The following is a 24,497-nucleotide window of genomic DNA, read 5'->3' on the forward strand; positions in this document are numbered from 1 at the left end:
TTTTTATTTATGACTCCACTGCTTAGGTAGGCAGGTTTTATCCTTAATTAAAAGAAAAGAGTACTGTTAATCTCTCCCGTTAGGAACATTCTTATGTCTGAGTAGAGCAATTCAAATCATACAGAACATCCATTTGTGGAAACAACAACTTTGTACTGCAACTGTCTCAGCTTCTAATTCTCCCCCACTCACAGCTAGTTTGTCTCTTATTTCTTTTGTCCTTATAAAGTGCGTTAATTTCACCATTATAACAAGCTCACGGCACTCGTGAATCCTAACGGAGACCTGTTCCTACGCACCATGAAAAAATCCCAAAGTTAAGATTATTTTATGTAAGTCCATTTCAGTGAACCTGCTCTGAGGATGACTATCAGATATCACCCCATCAAAATCATTTAATCATAATATTTGAAGGGACCATCTGGTTCAATTCCCTGCAATGCAGAAATGAACTAATCAAATCAGTATAAGACACATAAGATGCTTTATTCTGAACTCAACAGACTGAATTTGGGGGTTGTTGTGTTTTGTTTTACAAGTAATCATAAGAACCTACGAAGACTTTGCTGGATCAGGCCAATGGCCCATCTAGTCCAGCATTCTGATCTCACAGTGGCCAGCCAGATGTCACCATTGGAAGCCCTCAAGCAGGACCTGAGTACATCAGCCCTCTCCCCGTATATATCTGGGGGAATCAATTTGGGGGAACAGAACAAGTATGGGTAAGTGGCAAGGAGGCACACACTTTTAGGAGAACAGAGTTGCAAGCCAGGGATGAAGAACCTGCAGTCTTTCAGACATTGCTGGTCTCCCAGCTGGTGCTGATGAGAACTGGAGTCCAACAACATCTAAAGGCCATGGGCTCCTCAACGCTGATACAGACGATGAGGTCCTGCAATGAAACCGTGCAAAGTGGAGTAGATGGTTTGCACACAGAAGAGACCAGGTTCAATTGCTGGCAACTGCAGTTAAAGATAACTGCATACAACTTGGCTGGGGCTGATGGGAATTGGAGTCCAACAACATCTGGAGGGCACAAACTTCCCCATCCCTGCTATAAGCCACGCAGGAGAAGCAAATATCCATGGGAGTGTCCCATTTTCTGCTATTATGGAGGAATGAATGCTCTTCAGACAGAAAGAGCCAGACAGACAGGAAGCTGACATACAAACTCCATCAAACCTTCTCTCCCTCGGTTGTCACCTGGTAGCAGGCTGCTTCAATGGGAGAGCTGGGATATAAGGCTCACTCCATCAGCTCTGCTGTGACAGACCAGCACCATCAGGACTCTCCTACGCCAAACTACACTAGCTGGTCATTATGTGAACAACTATTTAAGAACAGGTACAGTGCCCGAGATTGATTTTTTTCCTCTTCCTTCCCTGCCCTCTTTCCTTGTGTGTTGTTGTTTTTAGGCTGTAAACCTGAGGACAGGGACTGTCTTAACTGATTGTATGTAAGCCACTCTGGAAGACTTTTTGACTGAAGAGTGGGGGTCAAATGTTCTAAATAAAATAAAAAATTATTCTCTATTTATGGAAAGGTTTCTAGTCAACAAATTCTAGAGTGCACAGCGGTGTTTATGTGCACAAGAGACATCACAAGCACACTGAAACATGTGACAATTAACTTTAAAAGTATGAGGGCTATAACTGTGCTTTTTAAAGTGAAGATTCCCATGCAATCCAGATTTGGAATCTAGTACCAGATACTGCATGGAACATCTGCACCCAAAGTGACTGAAATCAGCCTGCCACATGATCAGCAAAGGCAATTCGCATTTTGCACTAGAAAAGGAAACTAAGGAAAAAGAATGTGCCCTACAGAAATCAAGATGCACTTTGCCAAGGAAGAGATTTTGCAAGCCAGAAACCAAAGACAGACAAAGCAAACGAGCAGATGAAAAAGCACAACCATCTCCCTCTGCCTGGGGAGAGGCAAGAGAAGGCAGAATGAGTCACCAGATTAACTCACCTCATTTATTGGTTCCAACTGTCCTTTTAGATATCCATGATGAAGCAAGGGGGAAGAAAATGAAACAGACAAGACCAGTTTAGCAAAGCTCTAATGATCTACAAATACCTGCCCTCCCTGCTTGGTGCCATGGCTTTGATTTCTAGAAAAATGATACTATTTTCAGCTCTTATTGTCCTACATATTTTACTGAAGTTGAAAAGGATCTCCGGGGGAAATCAATTTATTCTGTGCACTTTCCCTACCAAGCTGCTATTTCTGTTTCCTTCTGAAAGAGCTCACCTGATCCCAAATTTCCCCCTGGGTAGTCAGCCCTGGCTTTGACCAGGCCCCCACAAAGTGAATGTGCTTAAGGCTTTGTTCTCCTGGGTTTTAAGACTACAATCCTTACCTGCTTTGTACTTGTTCAACACAGGCTTTCTCCAAACTGGTGCCCTCGGGTATGCAACTCCCTTCATACCCAACTTTGGACCATGCTGAGCGGGACTGATGGGTGTTGGAGTTCCAGATACATTAGGAGGCCGTCAAGCCCCCCAACTCTGATCTTTAGGCACTGCACCACATACTGGTTCTCACGGCTGCAATCAGGTTGCCAATCGTGCTATTCAAATGCCTAATTATTGAATGCCTATTTGTTATTTAATGCCAGAACATCAGTCACGTTATTTGTAAATGCAGAATGTGTGCTGTTTGGTTGATTTTCATTTGCAATGATTTTATTTCCCGATGTTTAGACAGGATACTTTGTTCAGCAACCTCTGCCTCGATAAGAGCAAAGGGATGGAGTGAGAAGCAGAAATGACGTACCTCAGCACAGAAAATGGGCCATGCCTCTAATTGCATCGTCCGTGCATCTAACCCACGTACGTCACACAAATTTATGGCCGATGCACAGAAACATTTTGCATGCACACACGTTTTTGTGGCTTAACTGTGGGTGTGTCTAAACCCATCACCTGATCAGATCCTGATGAGCACAATATCATACACCCAAGCATGTCTTCTTAATTTCGGGTGAATGCTGGCATTGTGTGTGTGTGTTTTTAATAAAAAAAAGTATTGCAAGTAATTTGATGCATGACTCATGATGCGATAAAATTTGATCCATGGATGGTTCTGCTGAATTATTTCCAAGACTTTGCTCAACCTGCACAGAGGCTGCTTACTGAAAATTTAATTCTTGATGGAAAGGCAATTTCAGCCATGCACTGAAAACTCCTATCGATCCCAGAAGAGCAGCAGAAGGTCTACTATGGAGCAAACATTGAAAAAAACATACAGCAGTATAACAGTGTCTTCACTCAGGAATCTCACCATACCAACCAAACCATGGTTTTATCGCAAAACATAGCTAGAAACCATGGTTTGTGCTGCATTTCTTTCTCTTGCTTGCCTCCCCCAGGAGTCCCTGGATATTATCCAACAATTGCTCTGCCTTAACTTACTCGGAACAGTGGTGAAGCTCATGCTTTCCATGCAGAAGGTTCGAGGATCGATCCTCGGCATTTCCAGGAAGCTGCCTTATACCAAAATGAGACCACTGGTCTCTCTAGATTAGCATTGCCTACACTGGTTGACAGCAGCTCTCCAAAATTTCAGCCAGGGATCTTTCCCAGGGCTTCCTGGAGTTGCCAGGGATTGGCCTGGAGACCTGCTGCTCTACCACTGAGCTACAGCCTCTCTCCTCTGGTACCTTTGGAAACCTGAAATGGTACAAACCAATCTACCACCTCAAGGCTTCACAACCTTATTTCACTAGGTGTGTAGCTTTGAGCTCCTGCTGGTCTTGCCACCAGCTTCACCAATTGTGCTGGGTGTGCAAAACAGAGGCCCTGCATATTTTCTTACATCTGGTGGGGAAAACCAGGGATTTTTTTCAGCCAGAGCTCACCAGAACTCATTTCCAGTGCCTCTCAGGTGGGCTCCTCTGCAACATTTGGCACCCAGCTTATATATCCGAGTTTCTAACACTACCCCTGAAGGAAGCCTGCAAGCAGAAACTGAGCACAACAGTCCTTGCGTTACTTATTATTCCCAATAACTGGCATTAAGAAGTTCTCTCAAATGGGTGTTGCCTGGAGAACCTAGTCTGGAGACAGAAGGACAAAAGCCCTTTGTCTGCTCCCAGCCTTTGTGGAACATGTTGCTCAATTGGAGCTGTCCATGGTCCAGCCACCTTTGACCAGTCTTGCCTGCTGCTTTCCCCATGCCTTCTGGCATCAAACCAGAACATGGCACACAGCTCCATCAAGTACCGCAAAACAATGTTCCGTTCTAGATCATTATGTACCCTATACAGTACAATAGAAGTTCAAATGCTGTGGCTCCATCAAGTCCCATACAACAAAACTAGGCTACATCTCCAAAGACATCTTCTTTGAGCATTTAGCACGTTATTGAGTATGTCAGGAAAGCCAAATCCATCATGAAGCACTTTGGAAGCTCTGCGGGTGACACACAGCGGCCCCAATAACAACATTGGGCCATTCTAGCATAGAGGTTAGAGCACTGGGATAGAAGCAGGAAGTATTGGCTTCAAATCTCTGCTCAGCTATCAAACCCACTGCTGGGCTGGTCACATTGCCCTGGCCTCACCCACCTCATGGGGTTGCTGTGAGAATACAGGGGAAGACTGCCTGCATGACGCTCCCCTCTAGGATCCTTGGATAAACATGCAACAAATAAACACGTGGGCAATTAATAAATAAAAAAAATTGTGGTACATATATGCACCCAAAATGTCCCCATAGTTAAATCCTAGGCTTATCTCCAGTTACAGTAGGGAGGAATAACCAGTGTAAATTATACCTTTGTACGGTAGGTCAGTTTACAGACACACCTCCCCATCGCCCATCCATCAGAGTTCAATGGCACATCCCAGCCAAGCAAAAACACAATGGGTGCAAAACAGGAAAGGATGTGGTCAGTGAAGATCTCTGAGGGCCAGACAGGGAGGTCTGGGGGGCCACACTCACTGCCTTGGCCTGAGGTTCCCCAGCCCTGATCTAATCTACTGTGGCACAGCGCCTGTTTTCCATGCAGATGATCCACACGCTCAATCCCTGGCGTTACCAGGTAGCGCTAGCAGAGACTCCCGTGGAGAGCTACTGCCAGTCAGTGTAGACAATATCGAACTGGATAGACAAACAGCCTGGCCTAGTGTAAGGCAGCTCCCTATGTTTCAGTGCTGCACAGGGGCCCAAGGAGGAGGTGAGAAGGCAGCTGCCCTCTCCCGCTTGTTGCTATCCATCTGATGGCATTCAGTACCACGCTGCCTCTGCATCTAAAGGACAGATTCAGTATCCCCTTGGGGTGGCATCAGTGATTCATCTATTGAAACTAGTGTGGGTTTAGGGCATGCAGAGTAGGCTGTAAATGTCACAGAATAAATATATAGCCTCAGATGTACAACAGTTAATTGGGTGGGGAGAGAGAGGAGGCTTGGGGAAAGTCCACAGGTCGGTATTAAGAGTATCTGCTTTGGACCCAGGTTCCAGTCCAGTCCAGGAAGAGCTGTCTAAAACCTTGCAGAGTTGCTGCAAGTCCGTGTAGGAAACACTGAGACAGGTGAGCCAACAGTGTGGCATAAGGCAGACATCTATGTTTCTATGCTGGAGTCTACCTTCCCTGCACCATTTGCAAGGAAAAGAAAATATTCCAAAGATGTCAGAAATGGTTGTGGTTCGGAATTTTCTGCACATGCTCAAGACTACTTTGTTTTAACTGCATGCACATGAACCTTCACACTCAAAATCATCTTTGGCACAATCTGCTAGTTTCTATGCCACCCTGCGTAGGTATCCATTATGGTGTCAAGCGTTGTTGGACTACAGTTCCCAAAATCCCTAGCCACTGGCCATGCAGGCTCATGGGCACTGGGAATCCAACAGCACCAGGCAAGCATCATGTTGGTTCCCCCTGTGCCTGCAACATCTAATCCTATAATTAAGCCTAAACTGTCTGTGGGGAGGGCCACAGCTCAGTGGCAGAGGATATGCCTTGCAAGCAGAGGGTCCCAGGTTCAATCCTTGGCTTCTCCAGGTCGTGCTGGGAACGTCCCCTGTCAGAAATCCTGCAGAGCTGCTGCCAATCAGTGTAGACAGTATTGAGCTAGATGGACCAACAGCCTACACTCAGTATAAGACAACTTTCCCTTTTCCTACAAACTCCTTCCCAGAGAAGATTTGACAGGCCCCCTCCCTGTTGGCTTTCCAAGTGCTTAGAAATGACCTTTATTTACCATTTCATAGAAACACAGAAACAGAACTGTAGAGTTGGAATGGACCACGAGGGTCATAATAATAATAATAATAATAATAATTTTTTATTTATACCCCGCCCTCCCCAGCCAAGGCCGGGCTCAGAGCGGCTTACAAGCAATAATAAAAACAAGATGAGTGATTACAACTTAAAAACAAAAATAAAATACAACATTAAAATAATGGAACATTAAAATATTAAAATGGAGCCTCATTGCAGGAGAAGGAAAAGAAAAAAGAAAAAGGGGGCGGAGGGAATCAAATTGGCTCCAAGCCAAAGGCCAGGCGGAACAACTCTGTCTTACAGGCCCTGCCGAAAGAGATCAGATCCTGCAGGGCCCTGGTCTCATGAGACAGAGCGTTCCACCAAGTTGGGGCCAGTGCTGAAAAGGCCCTGGCTCTGGTTGAAGCCAATCTAACTTCCTTAGGGCCTGGGACCACTAGGGTGTTGTTATTTATGGACCTTGAGGCTCTCCGTGGGGCATACCAGGCGAGGCGGTCCCGTAGGTACGAGGGTCCTAGGCCGTGAAGGGCTTTAAAGGTCAAAAGCAGCACCTTAAATCTGACCCTGTACTCTACCGGGAGCCAGTGCAGCTTGAAAAGCACTGGATGAATATGCTCCCATGGCAGAGAGGAGCCTCGCTGCAGCATTCTGTACCCGCTGGAGTTTCTGGGACAGCTTCAAGGGCAGCCCCGCGTAGAGCGAGTTACAGTAGTCAAGCCTGGAGATGACTGTCGCATGGATCACTGTGGCCAGGTCGGGGCGGGAAAGGTAAGGGACCAACTGCTTGATGCGGCGAAGGTGGAAAAATGTCGCCTTGGCTGTTGCTGTGACTTGCGCCTCCATGGAAAGGGAGGCGTCAAGGATTACACCCAAACTCTTAACGGAAGGCAATGGCACTAATTGGGCCCCCGCAAGAGAAGGGAGTTGGTCCCTCATCCCCATGCTATCCCGACCTAGCCATAGGACCTCTGTCTTCGAAGGATTTAGTTTCAATCGGCTCCCACGAAACCATCCAGCCACAGCTTCCAAGCATCTGGTCAGTGTGTAAGGGGCCGAGTTGGTGTGGCCATCCATCAGTAGATAGAGCTGAGTGTCATCAGCATATTGATGACAGCCCAGCCCAAAGCTCCGGATAATCTGGGCAAGAGGGCGCATAAAGATGTTAAAAAGCATTGGGGAGAGAATTGCGCCCTGCGGCACTCCACACACCAAGGAGTGGCGTGACGACATTTCCCTCCCTAGTGCCACCCTCTGTCCCCGACCAGAGATAAAAGAGCACAACCAGTTACGGGCTATGCCCTGTATCCCCACGTCTGCAAGGCGATGGTCCAGAAGATCATGATCGACCATGTCAAAGGCTGCTGACAAATCTAAAAGGATCAGCAGTCCTGACCCGCCTCGATCCAGTTGTCTACGGATATCATCTGTTAGGGCAACCAGAGCCGTCTCCGTCCCAAAACCAGGACGGAAACCGGACTGAAATGGATCTAATGCCGATGTTTCCTCCAGAAACCTACCAAGCTGTTCAGCAACCGCTCTCTCAATTACCTTACCCAGGTATGGAAGATTTGAAACTGGGCGGTAATTGGATAGGTCTAAGGGATCTAATGAAGTTTTCTTTAAGAGTGGACGCACCACTGCTTCCTTCAGTTCCCCTGGGAATGTCCCCGTGTCAAGGGACAAATTGATAATTTCAACCAGGGGGGTCCGCGCAACATCTGGACACTCCCTAATCAGCCAAGACGGGCACGGATCAAGGAGGCAGGTGGTGGGCCTACCAACTTGGAGGAATCTATCCACATCAGTAGGGAGTATCCGATCGAAATGGTCCAACACTGGACCTGAAGTCAGTCGAGGGGCCTCCAGTTCAGTCACTGTATCTAAATTGGCAGGGAGGTCACGGCGGAGCAACAGGACTTTCTCCGCAAAAAAGCTCGCGAATGCCTCACAGCTGTGGGTCGAATTTGTGCTTAAATTTGGTTGTCCTCCTAAGGACGTTATTGACCTAATTATTCTAAAAAGTTGTGCCGGGCGAGAGCTAGCGGATGCAATGGAAGCTGCAAAGTAAGATTTCTTAGCAGCTTTCATAGCCATCTCATAGGCTTTCATAAGCGTCCTATAAGATGTTCTTGAGGCTCCGTCACGAGTCCGTCGCCATACTCGCTCTAGCCGTCTGAGATCCCGCTTCATTTTCCGGAGCTCCTCAGTAAACCAAGGGGCCCGGTTTCGACGGGGTCGCAGAGGGCGCTTAGGCGCGATCTCATCAATGGCTGCCAAGAGCCGGTTATTCCAGTCCTCAACAAGGTCATCTAATGAGTCGCCAGGAGGAGCAGGGTTCCGCAAGGCTTGTCGGAATCTATCAGGATCCATCAGTTTTCGCGGACGAGCCCAAATAGGTTCGCCACCCGAGCCGGGGAGGAGCGGGAAGTCAATCTTGGCTTTTAAAGCGTAGTGATCAGACCATGGCACTTTCACAGCGGGGAGCATGATCACATCTATGCCAGCCCCAAAGATCAGATCCAACGTGTGGCCTGCTTGATGAGTGGGGCCCAAAACAAACTGGGAGAGCCCTAGTGTTGCCATGGAAGTCACTAGGTCTAGAGCCTGTGAGGAGGGAGCGGCATCGGCATGGACGTTGAAGTCTCCAAAAACCAGTAGGTTTGGGAACTCCAAGGCCCAGCCCGCCACCACCTCCAGCAGATCTGACAGGGTGGCTGCAGATGTGCTGGGTGGTCGGTACACCAGCCAGACAGCCAAGCTCTCCTTGGTGCCCCACACGAGACCAACACATTCAATGCCGGAGATCGCCGGTGATGGCAGAGCTCTGAAAGAGCAATCCTCCCGGAATAACAATGCTACTCCTCCCCCCCGACCTACAGTCCGCGATTGATGGAGGACAGAGAAACCTGGTGGTGTTATCTCATGTAGGGAGACTACTTCGCCTTCCCGTACCCAGGTCTCCGTCACGCAAGCCAGGTCAATCCCCTGCGAGACAAAAAAGTCACGCATGGTGGCAGTTTTGTTGCCTATGGACCTGGCATTGCACAGCACCAATGACGGAGGTGTGTAATCCTTGTTCTCCCTACCCTCATCCCTTGGGATGGGGCGTAGATTGGAAGGGGTTCGAGGATCACTGCATCTCGAAACCCTTCGCCGATAGAGATATCTAGCCCTACCGCCATTCCTCCCTAGCCCTTCAATTGTGGAAATCCTAGATCCCATACTAGCCTCCCCAATAGATGGGTAACATCCCCTCAATAAGAAGTCATCCTTGGGCCAGGACTCCTGCGTCAAAATGGTATGGGAAAGAGGTGGAGGTCTGATAGGGTAAGTATCCCTAGAAGATAAAACCCAACCAACCGCACCCCAAGCGGGGGGGACAGTCCCATGGTGTTTCATTAACTGTCAATCCCCCTCTCCCTCCTGGGTTAATTGGAGGATTGTTGGTTCTATCTGTGGCTGTGGAAGTATTAATGAGGTATGTGTTATAAAATGTGGATCACTGGCCAACAAAGAGCCAGATTCGAATTCGGAAGATCTGTCCATCCTGTCTCGCCAGGAGTACAGTAGAGAAGGTTGATCATTCTGATAAGTTTTTGGAACATTAGGCAAAGGTCCAGATGTAGAGTTGGTGCTGGATATCTCCAGATTGTCAGCAACATAGAATTCTTTAGGTGTTGTTGCCATAGAAATGTCGGAGGTGCCAAATTCCTCATCTAATTTGGTGTCGTTTGAAAAGGGAACAGGGAGTTGCACTGATGTCTTTCTATGGGATAAAGAGCTATTGGACGTCTTTAAATATTGTGCTCTAGGCTCTACTGTCCTTATATTTTGGGTAGAAATCTCAGTCTTTATACTCATTAGCCTCTTCTTCAGGTCTTGTAATTCTAGGCTTACAGAGTTCTTTTCTTCCTTCGGGCAATTAGTATTTCTAGTGTTGAGCTTGGTTTCCTTTATCCGCATTAGCTTTGACTCTATGCAAGGGACCAATTGCCTCCTTGTTTCGTCTTTAAATACCCTCACTGGGCGGAGAGAGTGGGACCACCATAGAGTATCCTTTATCTCCATGAGTCGAGATGGGAGGGTTGATGACCTAAAGGTCATAAATAGGCGCATGGTGTTTCTCAAGGTAGGCAGGAAGTGGAAATTTTCTAGATCTACATCTGGGCCAAACCCCTGCAATGCAGATCTTTCGCCCAAGGTGGGACTCGAACCCACAACCCTGAGATTAAGAGTCTCGTGCTCTACTAACTGAGCTATCCCACTAGGCATTTTAAGAAATTCTTCTGGTTTCATAATTAATTTTAACTGATTTCATCTTCATTGTACCGTTTTCCACCTCACTTTACATCGCTTAAAGAGACTGAGGTGTTAAGCAGTATAAAAAGGTAAAGGGACCCCTGACCATTAGGTCCAGTCGTGGCCAACTCTGGGGTTGCGGTGCTCATCTCGCTTTATTGGCCGAGGGAGCCGGCGTACAGCTTCTGGGTCATGTGGCCAGCATGACTAAGCCGCTTCTGGCAAACCAGAGCAGCGCACAGAAACACAATTTACCTTCCCGCCGGAGCGGTACCTATTGATCTACTTGCACTTTGACATGCTTTGGAACTGCTAGGTTGGCAGGAGCAGGGACTGAGAAATGGGAGCTCACCCCGTCGTGTGGATTCAAACCGCCGACCTTCTGATTGGCAAGCCCTAGGCTCTGTGGTTTAACCCACAGCGCCACCCGCGTCCCGTTAAGCAGTATAGGAGTTGTTAAAATAAATAAATAAAACACATGCAAAACGATACATCTGCATATTGCCTTCTGCTTTGCCACTGCCTCCCCTTCACCTGTTGCTGCTTCCTCTGCTGAATTTCAGGTTGCAATCTCCTTGGGACAGAGAACTGCACCTCCGGCACTCCATAAAGCACATTGCATACCGATAGCGTCATCTAAAGAAATCTTCTAGGGAAGGAAAGGGGACCCTGTGATCCTTCAGATGTTGCTGACGAAGGGTCATAGCTCAGTGACAGAACACCTGCTTTGTATGCAGAAGGTCCAAGGTTCAATCCCCGGCATCTCCAGAGGATGGGCTGACAGATGACCCAGCCTGAAATACTGGAGAGCTGCTGCTAGTCTGTGTAGGCATTACTGAGCTGGGTGGACCAACAGTCTGCCTCAGCATAAGGCAGCATCCTATGGGACTCCAATTTCCATCAGCCCCAGGCAGTGGGAGTTGGAGTCCAGCAACATCTGGAGGGCCACAGGTTTCCTGTCCCTGTTGTAGGGATTGAATGCTGGCTCAATGCAAAGCCACAGTGTGGCCTGGTGCTTAGCAAGTCTGAAAAGGTTGATCTGAGGTTTGAGGGTTGATCTGGCGTTTTCAGAGAAGAGCAGTCTGCTACCAAGCTTAGCTACCACAGAGAAGGCAAATAAACCATGAGAGGAAGAATAGAACAGCTCTGCTGGATCAAGTCAGAGGCCCACCTAGTCCATCATCCTGTCCTCACAGTGACCAACCAGATGCTACTGGGAACCCCATAAGCAGGACCTGAACTCAACAGCCATCTCCCCACCAGTGAGTCCCTTGTACCAACTCAAGGTGACCTAAATCACCAGTGTGCACACCGTGATCCAAAGGGATGGAAAGACCTGCCAATTTTGGCTCTCCCAATTTCTCATTCTTTTCCCCAATTTTAAATTCAGCTCTTCACATTTTGCAAAAATTTACACTTGGGGAAAAAAGTCCTCATGAAAATCCACCAGCAGTTTAGGTTCAAATTTCTCCCAATAAACACATCTTTATATGCAGTTTTGACTCGTGCACCCATTTCTGCAAGCACTTTCCCAATATAATGCATTCTTTTATGTTATTTTTACCAGTATATATATTCATTTTTATCTTCACATTCCCGCAAATAAATCCATTTCTGGACACACTGCTTGGTGAGGAAAGTGCATTGCAAAATGTGGATAAGTGCAAATACTGAAGGATACCTGTCTTTCGGTTTGCATATTGTTTTTGGAAAGTGTCGCTTTGATAGACTGACCTTTATATATCAATTGAAATGAATTTCTCTCTGGCGCCTTCACTACCTATCTTTAGGTATCAGGTGAATACATTTCTCTATAACCAGGCCATTGGCAGGTTAAACATTCTATTGCCTTTCAAATGAGTTGGAGGGAGAGGAGTTATTGGTTGGTTTGGTTTTTTGTGTATTTCATGTTCTCATTCTGTATTTTTTTTGTTGTGAACTGGGATCGTCAAGTGAAGGGCAGCATACAAATTTAATAAATAATAAGAACAACAGCTCAGTGGAAGAGCATCTGCTTTGCATGCATAACATCACAGGTTCATTCCCCAGCATAGTCAGGTAAGACTGGGCATTACCCTTGTCTGAAACCCAGCAGAGCCTCTGCCAGTTAGAGTAGCTGATACTGAGATCCGGAGCGAGGAACATTTGACCCTCCAGATGTTGCTGAACTACAGCTCTCTTCAGCCCCAGCAAGCATGACCAATGGTCAGGGGTGGTGCAGGTTCAGCAACAGCTGGAAAGGGGGGCTAAATGTTCCCCTCACCTGACATATCGCATTGGTATAAGGCAGGTTCAGAGATGGATTTGGTCCACATGACCGGTTCCGCCACAAGGGGAACCGAGCCTAGGGGGCGCCACAGAGCACCACAACTATGACACAGTGAATTGAGCAGGATGGAAGGTGAGAGGCGGGGCACCACCGAATTTTGGCCTCACATAAGATACCGCTGAAATTTGAAAGTCTGCCTTGGAAGAAAGGCTAGCTAATTAATAAATGTTTTCCTTAGTGAATTGAATGCTCACAATAAACTCAATCAGAAGAATTGGGGATTTCTTTCTTAAAACGTCTGAGGACCCTTTGCCCTCCTTGCAGACAGCTCCTGCTTGATAGTGTTTTCACCACCTTTCCGATGCAGAATCCAGCAACCTCATCCATGCACCCCAGCAGTGAGTTTGACAGATGGACATCCAACCTCTGCTTAAAAGCTTTCAAGGGAGGAAAGACCACCTTTTTAATACTGTTTTGTTTAACTGTAACCTTAAGCGTCCCTTAAAAGGAGGGGAAACGCAGTGTTGCTATCACATAGCCTGCAGCAGGAGTACCAGTTTGGCCCCATGGCCGTGGGTGCCTGGGGCCATGGGTGCCATGCAGCGTGCATAGCCCTGGCACCTAAATTTGCAGCTACCCAGCTCCTTCATGGAGAATTTTGTGGGTGCTCAGGCACCCAGGGCCCCAGGGAATTGACGCCTATGGCCTGCAGTCAAAAATTCTGGACTGTCACAGCAAAGTGAAATCCGAAAGGAGTTTTCACACACAAATAGGATTCACCTGCTTTACTCCAGAGCCCCGAGTGCAAATTGTGTTCTATTTACATTTCTCACACACACCTTCTCCTTCAGTTGCAGGTTTCCACAGCATACATGCAAATCGTCACACAACCACATCTCTGGGAGGAGAGAAGGGAAGCCTCATGGAGCACCCAGAATCACTAATACACACGTAGCAAGTATTTTTACAAAAACCACCTATCCACATGTCATTTATATGCACACATATTGAAAGACCCATGGGGTAGCAGCCATGTACTTTTAAAGTCATGCACAATACATATATATATATAAATGTCTGTCTCTCTCTCTCACACACACACACACTTTCAGCATGAATTGAGAGACCTATTTCTCACCAAACCCCATTTTTGCACGCAATCATGCCATTAACTTTGAGCAGCATCTCAGGGACTCATTTCCCACCTCCCTCATTAAAAAACCACCCTTGTTTTCCCCCCATGGAGCTCTTCCATTAACCTCCAAGTGCTTCTCCCAACCGCCAGCAAAAACAACGGCTTTTATTTTCCTACTCTGACGATTGCTAGTCAATACAATTGAAAGGAGGAAGGGAGGGCAAGGCAGAATAAAATTACAGCCAGCTACTTTTAAAAAAGAAATGTATGCTACAGGTTGCAATTTCTTCCAGCAAAGTCAGCAACTCGAAAACTCACAACTCGAGTCGCTCAAGTTTCAGAGTAATGGGGGGTCCTCCCTTTTGCCAGGTAGCAACTAAGGAGAAAACCTCGACAGCTTTTTTTGTATTAAGATTTTTGCCATTGTTTTAGTTCTGTTCCTTGCAAGCAAAGGCTGCCCTCCCTCTGCCTCTCCCCACACCGCAACCTCTGGGTCTGCAGCTACCCCCACCCCCAATAATCTCTCTCTCTCCCCACTGGTGCTGCTCAGACCTACCTGTATATACGCCATCTTCCTCGGGTCTCTCACATTAGTCCCCGCACAGGCTGTGCATGGCGTCTGCCCTCAACAATAGAACACAGACGTGCCTGGCTTGCTCAATGAGGACTGTTTGATTGACCATGCCGGCTCCCAACACCGATTCGTTGCTTTTGCTCCTTTTGCATTGGCTTAACTGGGGGTTGCATGAGCTGGATTCCCAGGGGGCTGGCTGGAAGAACGGGTGGTCACTCTGCACCTCCTTCGCCGGATGCTTTAATTCAGATTTCTTTTATATCTATCTCCTTTAACAAGCCACCTTCTAGGCATGGTCAGCAATCTGCCTCCCAGCCTTCTGCCACACCCCTCCCCGGGAGGGGGGGAACCTCTTGATCCCCCGACCTCTCCAGCCAAGGGGAAGGGGAATGACCTTTACAAGCGAGAACCGGGGAAGGGCAAACGAAGAGAGTGGGTGGCTTCTCTCCCTTGCCTGCAGCGCGCAACACGTGCAGCGTTAAGCAGCGGAGGAGAGCAGCCGAAAGAGGAATTCTCTGCAAGGATGGTTAATTTTAATACTGTATATAATATATATATTGCACCCGCCGCTAGGGGGAGCGAGAGAACCGCAGGCGCGGCTGGAGCATCAGGCGCTGAACTGAAACAGCGGGTGTGACCCAGTCATTTCTATAGGGCAGCCTTCTCCAGACCAATACATCTCACCAGGTTGCTATAGGCTGGTATATGGAAGTTTTTTTGTTTTAGTTTTTTTAAAAAAGAAGACATAATATAGGGAATAAAAATATTTTAAATCCCAGAATTCAATCTGAAGCATCGTTGAGCCCACCAAGAAATGGATTTCATTATTTAAAGGTGCTAGTGCACAAGAGATTCCTCGTAATGTTTAACCAAAATATCCTCCCCTATAACTTGAGCTCATTAAATCTTGTTCTGCACCCAGCTGTTGCTGAAGGTGGGGTACAGCAGTGAAGAAAGGTGTATCCAGAGCATTGCTATTTTGGAGTGATATTCAGTATGTGTTACTATTAGTATATAAAGCGGGGGATCAGTAAGACTTGTGTGAGCCTCTTACCCCATATATGACCGCTCGGCCATTTTGATCTGTGGAACATAATACTCATTCCACGCTTGTCAGAAATCGTTTTTTCAGTGTGGCAGCTCCTAACCTTTGGAACTCCCTGCCTATTGACATTGCTACCACAGTCCTCTTTACAGTGCTTGCTAAAAACATTCTTGCTTAGACACTGCTACCAATATGTTTTCAGCACCTGCTTAAAACATTTTTTTGTTTAAGCAAGGCTATGTAGACATATAGACATTGCATATGTTCTATCTCTGTTTAACTACTGTTGATTTTAATAACCTTTTGAATATTTTTAAATACCTGGGTGGGGTTTTTTTTTTTTTACAGGCGTCAGTACAATCAAACAGTAAATTGGGCTGGATCTGGCCCAATCACCTTCTAAATCCGGCCCACAGACAGTCCGGGAACCAGTGGTTTTTTACATTAGTACAATGCGTCCTTTTATTTAAAATGCATCTCTGGGTTATTTGTGGGGCATAGGAATTTGTTCATTCCCCCCCAAAAAAAATATAGTCCGGCCCCCACAAGATCTGAGGGACAGTGGACCGGCCCCCTGCTGAAAAAGTTTGCTGACCCCTGAGCTAGTTTCTAAACACATAACCATCACACCACACCCCTCTCTATCCTCCATCCAGACAAGCAAGATTGATGCATTATTGGAGTTGAAGAAGACATTTCAGCCAGGGTGGAAAACCCACTTGGGGCGCAAAGTGGGGCAAGTAAGGGGATGTGGCTTGGGGAGAATTTTGAGGGCCAGATAGAGAGAGGCCTTGGGGGCTGTATTTGGGGCCCCAGGCCATGGAAGTCAGAAATTTTTGCTCCAGGGTTGGGAGCAAGCAACTTTCTCACAAACACATAAGAAGAATAGTGCCTGTACATTTTTGCCTCATATCTCAGGTTCCACGAATGCTAGAAACTTGCTCTGTTTTTAAAATGAAAGCTGAGAATCTGGAGTTTACTAGGGTTTATCGGGGCTGGCAGGGGCAACTACCATTCCCTGTGGACTGATGCCCCAGGTCTGAGGCTCCCCACCGGTGCTTTAGAGCAGAGGTTCCCAAGCTTTTTTCAGCCACTACCCCCTTGGTACATCCCCAGTGCCCCCTAACCTATTAAAATATATATATTCAGAATAATGGTTTGCATGGCCCACTAATCACACAATAAAATTCAAAACTGCAACAATTACCATATTTTCCCATGTATAAGACTAGGTTTTTCCCCTAAAAAATAATGTCAAAAATTAGGGGGCGTCTTATACTCTGGTCCATCTCCCCCCATTTTCTTAAATCGAGTTCCCCAAAATAGGGGGCGTCTTATACATGGGGGCGTCTTATAAATGGGAAAATACGGTAATTGCACATTCATTCAACATCCAGTTAAAACTATTAAGTTTAATTCAACAGAACTGATGAACTTGACACAGAGATACCAGCTTTTCAAAGTATGAGAGACATTTACATCTCCCCTGCCTCTCCCTCGCCTTTTAGCACCCCCAGATAATCCCATCACCCCCAGGGGGCAGACCTACCCACTTTGAGAACCACTGCTCTGGAGCAAAGCAGATGGGACACAGAGAGGTGCTATAGGTCTAGGCCTCCCTTATCACTCTTTTACCACCCTTTAACTATTTCAACTTGTCTATGACAACAGTGTCATAACTATATGGGATAGCTCAGTTGGCAGATCATGAGACTTTTAATCTCAGGGTTGTGAGTTCGAGCCCTACCTTGAGCAAAAGATTCCTGCATTTCAGGGGGTTGGACTAGATGACCCCTGTGGTCCCTTCCAACTCTACAATTCTATGATACTGAATGTAAATGAACCGTGAAAAAGACTCAATGAATTGAACACGGGAAAGCTATATGTACTTTTCCTTGTTTGTTTGTTTTGTAACACAAGAAAATCCTTAATAAAAAACTAATTTAAAAAACTATAAACTGAAAGAATGATAGGCAGAGCAATCCTACACCCACTTATCCAGTAGTAAGCCCCATTAAACTCCGTGGAACTTACTTCTGAGTAGACAGAATGGCCCTGCAGTTGGTAAATGCCCTTCATATGTTGCTGGACTCCCAACTTCCATCAATAATAGGCAGCACAGCCAGTGGTCAGGGATGATGGGTGTTGGAGTCCAGTAATATCGCATGGGCTGCAGGCTCCCCTCCCCTGCCATGGTACTTGGCCCACTTCTGCAGCCAGATTCTTTAAAGCAAGAAAAGGTGTGTGCAGTCTAATTAAAACAATATTAATTGCTTCTGTAATTTACAGTGGTACCTTGGTTTGCATACGTTTTGGATTATAAACTCATCAAACTCGGAAGTGCGTGTCCCGGTTTGCAACCTTTTTTTGGATTACGAATGAATTTTTTTGGGAGGACCCATTGGCGAAACCCCACCTTGGGTTACAACCTGTTTTGGTTTACAAACAGACCTCCAGAACAGATTATGGTTCTAAACCAAGGTACCACTGTATTTAATTACTTAAAACATTTCTACATGGTTCTCCCCCACCCCACCCCCCGCCACCATCTGAGCAGCTCTCCAAAGCTGTTTGCATAGGATGTCAACAGACAGCAGCGACAAAGCCGTCAAACGACCACTCAGGACATTTATTAAAGGGATCTGATTATTATGACACTGAGACCTTGCTAGGCCAGAGAAGCACAGGCTCAGTCGCGATCCTATGCAGATCTAACTCAGTAGTAATCCTAAGCATTTCGGTAGTGCTTCCTTCAGGGAAACAGGCTGTTGAGAATCTGACTGTGGGAATCCTTTGGAGATGGCACGGTGCCAAGTCAGAGTGCTGGTCCATCTATCTTGGCATTGTCTCTAATGATTGGCAGCAGCTATCCAGCATTTTAGACTAGAGTCCTTCTCAGATCTACCTGGATGTGCCAGGTGTTGAACGTGGGACCTTATGAATTCTTTTTTTTTTTTTGCAAATATTTTTTATTACATTTTCTATAAAAACTTCCATCTTTCCATTTTCCACATCACGTATTTTAGTTTGTTGAACCTCCCTCCACTCCTCTGACAGTCATCCATAATAATTCTCCTATTTACACATTTCTTAATATATAGTATCACCTTTAAGTAATTTCTTTATATCCTTATTTACATTTTTGCGATGTTCCTCACTTTTCACAAAGCCTCTTTAAAACACACTAGCGTTGTATTCTCCTCACATATAGTTTTCAAATACTCTCTAAATTTTCCCCAATCCTCCAAAAACTTATGGTCTCTTTGAAGTCTAATTTTCCCCGTTAGTTTGTCTAATTCCGCATAATCAATTAGTTTATTTCTCCATTCGTCCAGAGTCGGTACTTGTTCTTGTTTCCACCTTTGAGCTATCAGCGTCCTCGCGGCAGTTATTGCATATTGGAAAAGTTTGAAATCCTTCCTTTTAATTTCCCTTCTGGTTCTCCCTAGTATAAAGGTCTCTGGTTTCTTAACAAAGCTATATTGTAGCATTTTCCTTACTTCATCATATATTTTTCCCCAGAAACCCTTCACTTTCTCGCATTCCCACCACATATGCACTTATGAATTCAAAGCCAGTGTGATATCAATGCCAGTATTTTTCAGAGACTGCCTCTAGCAAAAACCGTGTTTTCCACAAACCCAGGAAAAGGGTTTAATCTGAGTCAGGAGACCACAAGCTTCAGCCACACAAATATTGCCTCTGCCAGGCAGATATTTTTAGGGAGAAAAGAGCCTGGCGGCTTGGGGATTATGACTAACAATCAAGAGTGACAATACAATACAAAGACAGACAACGGAACAACAGCATTTTGAAGCTGCCTTGTATTGAGTCACTGGTCCAATCTAGCTCAGTAGTGTCTGCACGGACTGGCAGCTGCTCTCCAGGATTTCTGGGAGAGGTTTCTCTCTGAGCGCTATCTGGCAATGCTGAGGATTGAACCTGAGACCTTCTGCATGCAAGGCAGATGTTCCACCACTGAGCTACTGCCCTGAGTCCCGAAGCTTGTCTCCCTCCCTGCAAAGCTCAGCCACAACACCCCTTATCCTTTTGCCTTCTGGAAACAACTCTATGCAACCCCAGATAAGAGCAAGTACTCACAATTCCAGCTCTCTCAAACACAGAAGACATTTAGATCTATCAGTCCCAGAAACGCAGGCAGAAAAGAATGTGGAGACAGGAAAGAAGCATGCTGTTCAGGCTTTGCCAAATGCATACTGTATAACTGAGCATGCTCGCACCTTGTCTTTTTGCTCACACACGAGGAGGCAAGTGCCAACAGCAGCTCAACAGCCCCGCCAGGGCTGCTGCCTCCTCCAGCCCCCACCCCAATGTCAGGATGGAGGAAAGTAGAGGCCTTCCTGTAAAGAGCACAGCCATTGGGAGATGCCTCTCTGGGTCCCAGGTCTGAGAGACAATGAAACTCATGGAAGTTTGAGGCTGTCTCTCTGTTTGGGCTGGCCAGCCCTTCAGTTAGGGGAAGGACTGTAGCTGAGTGGTAGGGTATCTGGTTTACATGCAGAAGGCCCCAGGTGAAATCTCTGGCATCTCCAGGTAGGGCTGGTGACATCCTGAGCTAGATGGATCAATGGTCTGACTCTGAATGATGCCTCTTCCTAAGTTCCCTCTTGTATGCATACCCTGCAAGTGTCCCATTTTAAGCGGGACATCCTGGATCGCAGAAGCCAATCCCAGCTTCTGTTCGGACCCCAGAATGTCCCGTTTTTCAGTCTAGTGTTCTGCTGTGACCCTGCTGACAATCACCAGAGTGCCAGACTGGAATGCACGCCCCTCCTGACGTCCCAATTTTAGGGACGAAAATGTTGGAAGGTATATTGTACCTTCTCCTAGATGAGCTACCTTCCCAGGTGAATGAGCCCCATAGTGCTAATTCCTCATCTCTTTCTTCCAGTGTGAGATGGAGTCACCAGTTTCTCTTAGGTCAGGGCCAGGGAACACTTTCCAGCTCAAGGGCCACATTCCCTTGTGGGTAACCTTCCGAGGGCCACATGCCATTTGTGGACATGGTGAGAAGCAAAAGTGGGCCGAACAATGCAAATTTTACCTTTGTACAGCAGATTAGTTTCAACAAACCCTCCCACAGCTCCCTCTAGCCTCCATCCAGACAAGCAGGAAGCATGATCAGCATTCTGGGGCACCTTCCAGCCAGGCAAGGCAGAGCCAGAGAGGGGTGTGGTCTGACAAAAGATCTGAAGGCCATATGGAGCGGCCTGGAGGGCCTAGTTGAACATGCAACTCATCCACTTGCTCCCAACAAGCTAACCTCCATGCTGCACCTGCTTCCTGCCCAGAACACATCATTTTCTTCCCAATATTACTCAAGACCTACCTGCATATATCTGCCATCTTCTTCAGGCCCTGGCATATCCAGATCCTGGTGTCTCTCTCTGCCCTCAACAGCCAACAAAGACATGATTTGTTCGTTCAGTAAGGATAATCATCTCTCCTCTCTCTCTCACGAACTGGGCAGCCACCTGCAGTCCTCATAATGGATTTCACTTTGGGGTCCGCTCTCTTCTTCCCTGTCGCCTGCTGTTCCAGGATGCAAGGCTCTCTCCTCCTGAAGGGGTGGGTTCCCCCTTGCCCCCAGTCACTGCATGAATCCACAGACACCCATTTCTTCTTGCTTCTCCTTGGCACGTGGCAAATTTCCCCTAGCTTGTATTGGCACCCCAAGTACGGTGGGGTTTTTTTGGAAACTTGGATTCCCTTCTCTCTCCGTGCATTTTTTTTTTTAAAGGAGAACTCGGTTTAAAACCCCAAGGATGTATCAGGAGGAAGCATCTCCTGGAAACAGAAGCACTCCATCTGTCTGTTGGCAGATGGAGGAGTTGCCAAATAGCAACACGTGGGAGGGTCAACGCAGAGAGGGAGAGGGAGTTTGAAGGGACGTTTCGGCAACCAAACAGGAAATCTTGGCTCCCTGGCAAACTGTCATGGATACAACAGATTGAGAACGATTGGGGTGTTAAAACTATGCAGAGAGGTAACCAATGTGAAATTTACATACAGTTTGATCCAGCTCAACTCATTTAAGTACTGAATTTGTGATATGACAGCAGCAGAAGCCAAATCTACTTGATACTTAGAGCCCATCCAGATGTCTTATTGTGCATTTTGCGTTCATGAAAGCATTGGGGCAGGTATCTGCAATCCCATACTTTCAATAATCTTTGCACCTGCAAAAGTTTTAGGGTAGGCATGCTGCTTTGTTTGCCAATCAGTGTGTGCCCTGTAACTTCCTGCTGTAACTTTTTACATCACAACAAAATGTTATTTCGTAACATTCACACATCACTTGATTGCAAAAGGCCTCAAAGTGGCTTTCAAAAAGAATACAAAAATAAAACTGTTAGTAAAAAACAAAACAACTATTGAAAACTAAAACCAGCAATAAATTAAAAGCACACCAGCATTCCAGATATCTGGATAAGTTTGCCAAACAAAAATGTTTTTAGCTGGAGCCAAAAAGAGTATAGTGAGGGCGCCTGCCTGGTATCCATAGGCGGGGAGTTCCAAAGTGTAGGTCCTGCCACATTAAAAGATTGATAACAAATATGGACCACAGACTGAAGTGTTTGGATTGAGTGAACATATAAACAGTAAGGCGATCTAGCAGGTAAACTGGTCCCAAGTTGTTAGGGCTTTATATACTAATAGTAACACCTTGAACCTGGCCCAGCAGCAAATTGGCAGCCAGTGCAGATTTCTGAGCAGATATGTCATGTGCTGACAAGGGACCATGAGGATCATCTAGTCCAATCCCCTGCAATGCAGGAATTGCTTTGCCCAACATGGGGCTCGAACCCACAATCCTGAGATTAAGAGTCTCTTCCTCTATTGACTGAGCTATCCCACAGACATTCTGCACCAACTCCAGCTTCCGGATCTGGTGCAAGGGAAGCCCCACATAGAGCATATAAACTATTCCAGTTTGTTTTGTCCGACACTGTAGTGAAAAAGTTCCCCCTCCAGATGGCAATAATGCAGCAACACTAGGGAAGCATTGCAGAACAACTAATAAAGCACAATGATGTGTTGGCTATCCAGAACGATGTGTGGATGGTCCACCACGAATTCATTATTGCTACATCATCAGTGGCACGTTGCAGAATATACCGTTTGCTTGTTTATAAGAAGAAACCAGTCTGGAGGGACCTGTAGTAACCTCTGACCTGGAAACTCTTCCTCTTCCAAACCAAAACTGCAGTTGTTACTCACTGTATCACACTAATGAACAGGTTCTGGGTATGACTTATACCCTTGGGGTTGGTCTGGAGGCAGCAGCTGATGCAGAACACAGCAGCTACATTGATTACGGGGACAAACAGTCATGACTTCCCCCAAAGAATTCTGGGAACTCTCAGCATCCTTAACAAATGACAGCTCCCACAATGCTTTGCGGGGGGGAGCCATGACCTTTTAAAGTGGTATCACAGCACTTTAAATGTTGGTTGTGACTGTGGCCTTAGTCACAAGGGATGCAGGGCTGGTGGGCTGGTCTCAGGCCTTCTGCCCCAGCCTTGCATTTGACCTCTCCTCAGCACCTTTTCATCTTTGCCTTTGTTTGCCAAGCAGAAAGTGAATGCCTTTTCTCATGGGTATTCACAAACTTGGATTTTTCAAAACTATTTGTATGTGTGTATACACACCAGGTTTTGTTTTGTTTTAAATAAGCTGTTAGTTGACACTATTGCTTAACACAGAGAAGGGTAGGATTTCCCACTAGTTCCCGCTCTTTCTTGTGGACTAGAAGAGTGCTTTCAAAGGAGCCAGTGCGGCACCTCTGGGGGCCAGATTGCAGAAGGGTGACATCTAGAGGAAAAAATACTGAGCTGCACAGAGCTGAATTTTCCCAACTCCCACTTTATATTGAATGGAGTTAGTGAACCACCGGGTCTGGTTCCAGGTTTAAGGGAGCTATGGGCAAAGTGCCATCTAGTGGGGCCCTCCCTCCTCTTCCAGTGGGCTCTGGAGGGCATAGGTGGTTGTGGCAGCCGTGCTCCAAGCAATGGCTGAGTCTGTTGCCACCCTTCCTCAGAGGGGATCAGTGAACCTACCAGGTTCAGTTTCTCTCAGCGTCTCATTTTTTCTAGCCTTCAGTTCAGCCTCCACATTTCTGCAGCAATTTGGGGTTTGCTTGCTTGTTTTAAATCCTCGTGAAAATTCACCAGTATTTTATGGCAAATTTCTCCCAATAAGCACACTTTTCATGCAGTTTTGACTGGTAATACGCATCTTTGCAAGCCATTTCCCCTATCAGGAGGCACTTTAGTATGTGATTTTCACCAGTGTTGTGCATACATTTCCTTAATATATTATTACACGCCACCTAAGCAGTAAGAGGCTCCAAGCTCTTTGCCCAGGGTTTGGTTTCCTTGGAATGAAGTTCAGCATAGTCTGTGGTGTCTTTAGGATAGATGGTTTTATCTACACAGCCTGAGCATAGGATGGAGTGGGGATCCAAAGAGTTTAACATCATCTAGAGGACTACAACTCCGATGAACCCCAGGCAGCATGGCCAGTGGTTTCGGATGGTGTGCCTTGTACTTCAGAAACATCTGGAAGGTTCACCATCACTGTTTTAGCTCTTCCTTGCCAGTTGTCATTCCCTCAATTCCTGATGTCCAGACTAAAGCACTTATACTTAAGCGGCCAAACCAACACCAGGAGGGCCTGTGCGTCTCATTTTGCCATCTGAGGCAAAATGGGGAGTGCCGCCCCACCCTGCCCTGTTGCTGGGAAGATCTTTCCACCTCAGGTGGCTGCTTCATTTTGCCTCATGGTTGGGCTGGGCCTTAACACCACCCAAGGAGTCATATATTATTGTTGTTGTTGTTGTTGTTGTTGTTGTTGTTGTTGTTGTTGTTGTTGTTGTTGTTGTTACATTTATATACCACTTTTTCTTCCAGGGAGC

The 24,497-nt window shown here is 46.5% G+C and overlaps 1 protein-coding gene across 7 annotated transcripts in view; it reads right to left on the bottom strand.

The window, feature by feature from the left end:
* The window catches only part of SYT17 (synaptotagmin 17), a 41,252-nt gene extending 19,732 nt beyond the window's left edge, over positions 1-21,520 (bottom strand). The window contains exons 1-2 of one of the 7 annotated variants that reach the window (XM_081169592.1): positions 20,910-21,520; positions 1,975-1,992 (exon numbers count right to left, since the gene is read on the bottom strand). In XM_081169592.1, coding sequence (XP_081025718.1) covers positions 1,975-1,992; positions 20,910-20,993 — 102 coding nt within the window. In that variant the 5' untranslated portion in view covers positions 20,994-21,520. Of the gene's footprint in view, positions 1-1,974; positions 1,998-14,496; positions 15,021-19,660; positions 19,881-20,909 lie in introns of those variants that run through there. The other 6 variants (XM_081169597.1, XM_081169596.1, XM_081169593.1 and 3 more) reach the window with 6 other exon arrangements.
* Positions 21,521-24,497: the final 2,977 nt, after the last annotated feature.

This window comes from Podarcis bocagei (genome assembly GCF_964188305.1).
Source record: "Podarcis bocagei genome assembly, chromosome: 14".
In the NCBI taxonomy this organism is placed as follows: Eukaryota; Metazoa; Chordata; class Lepidosauria; order Squamata; family Lacertidae; genus Podarcis; species Podarcis bocagei.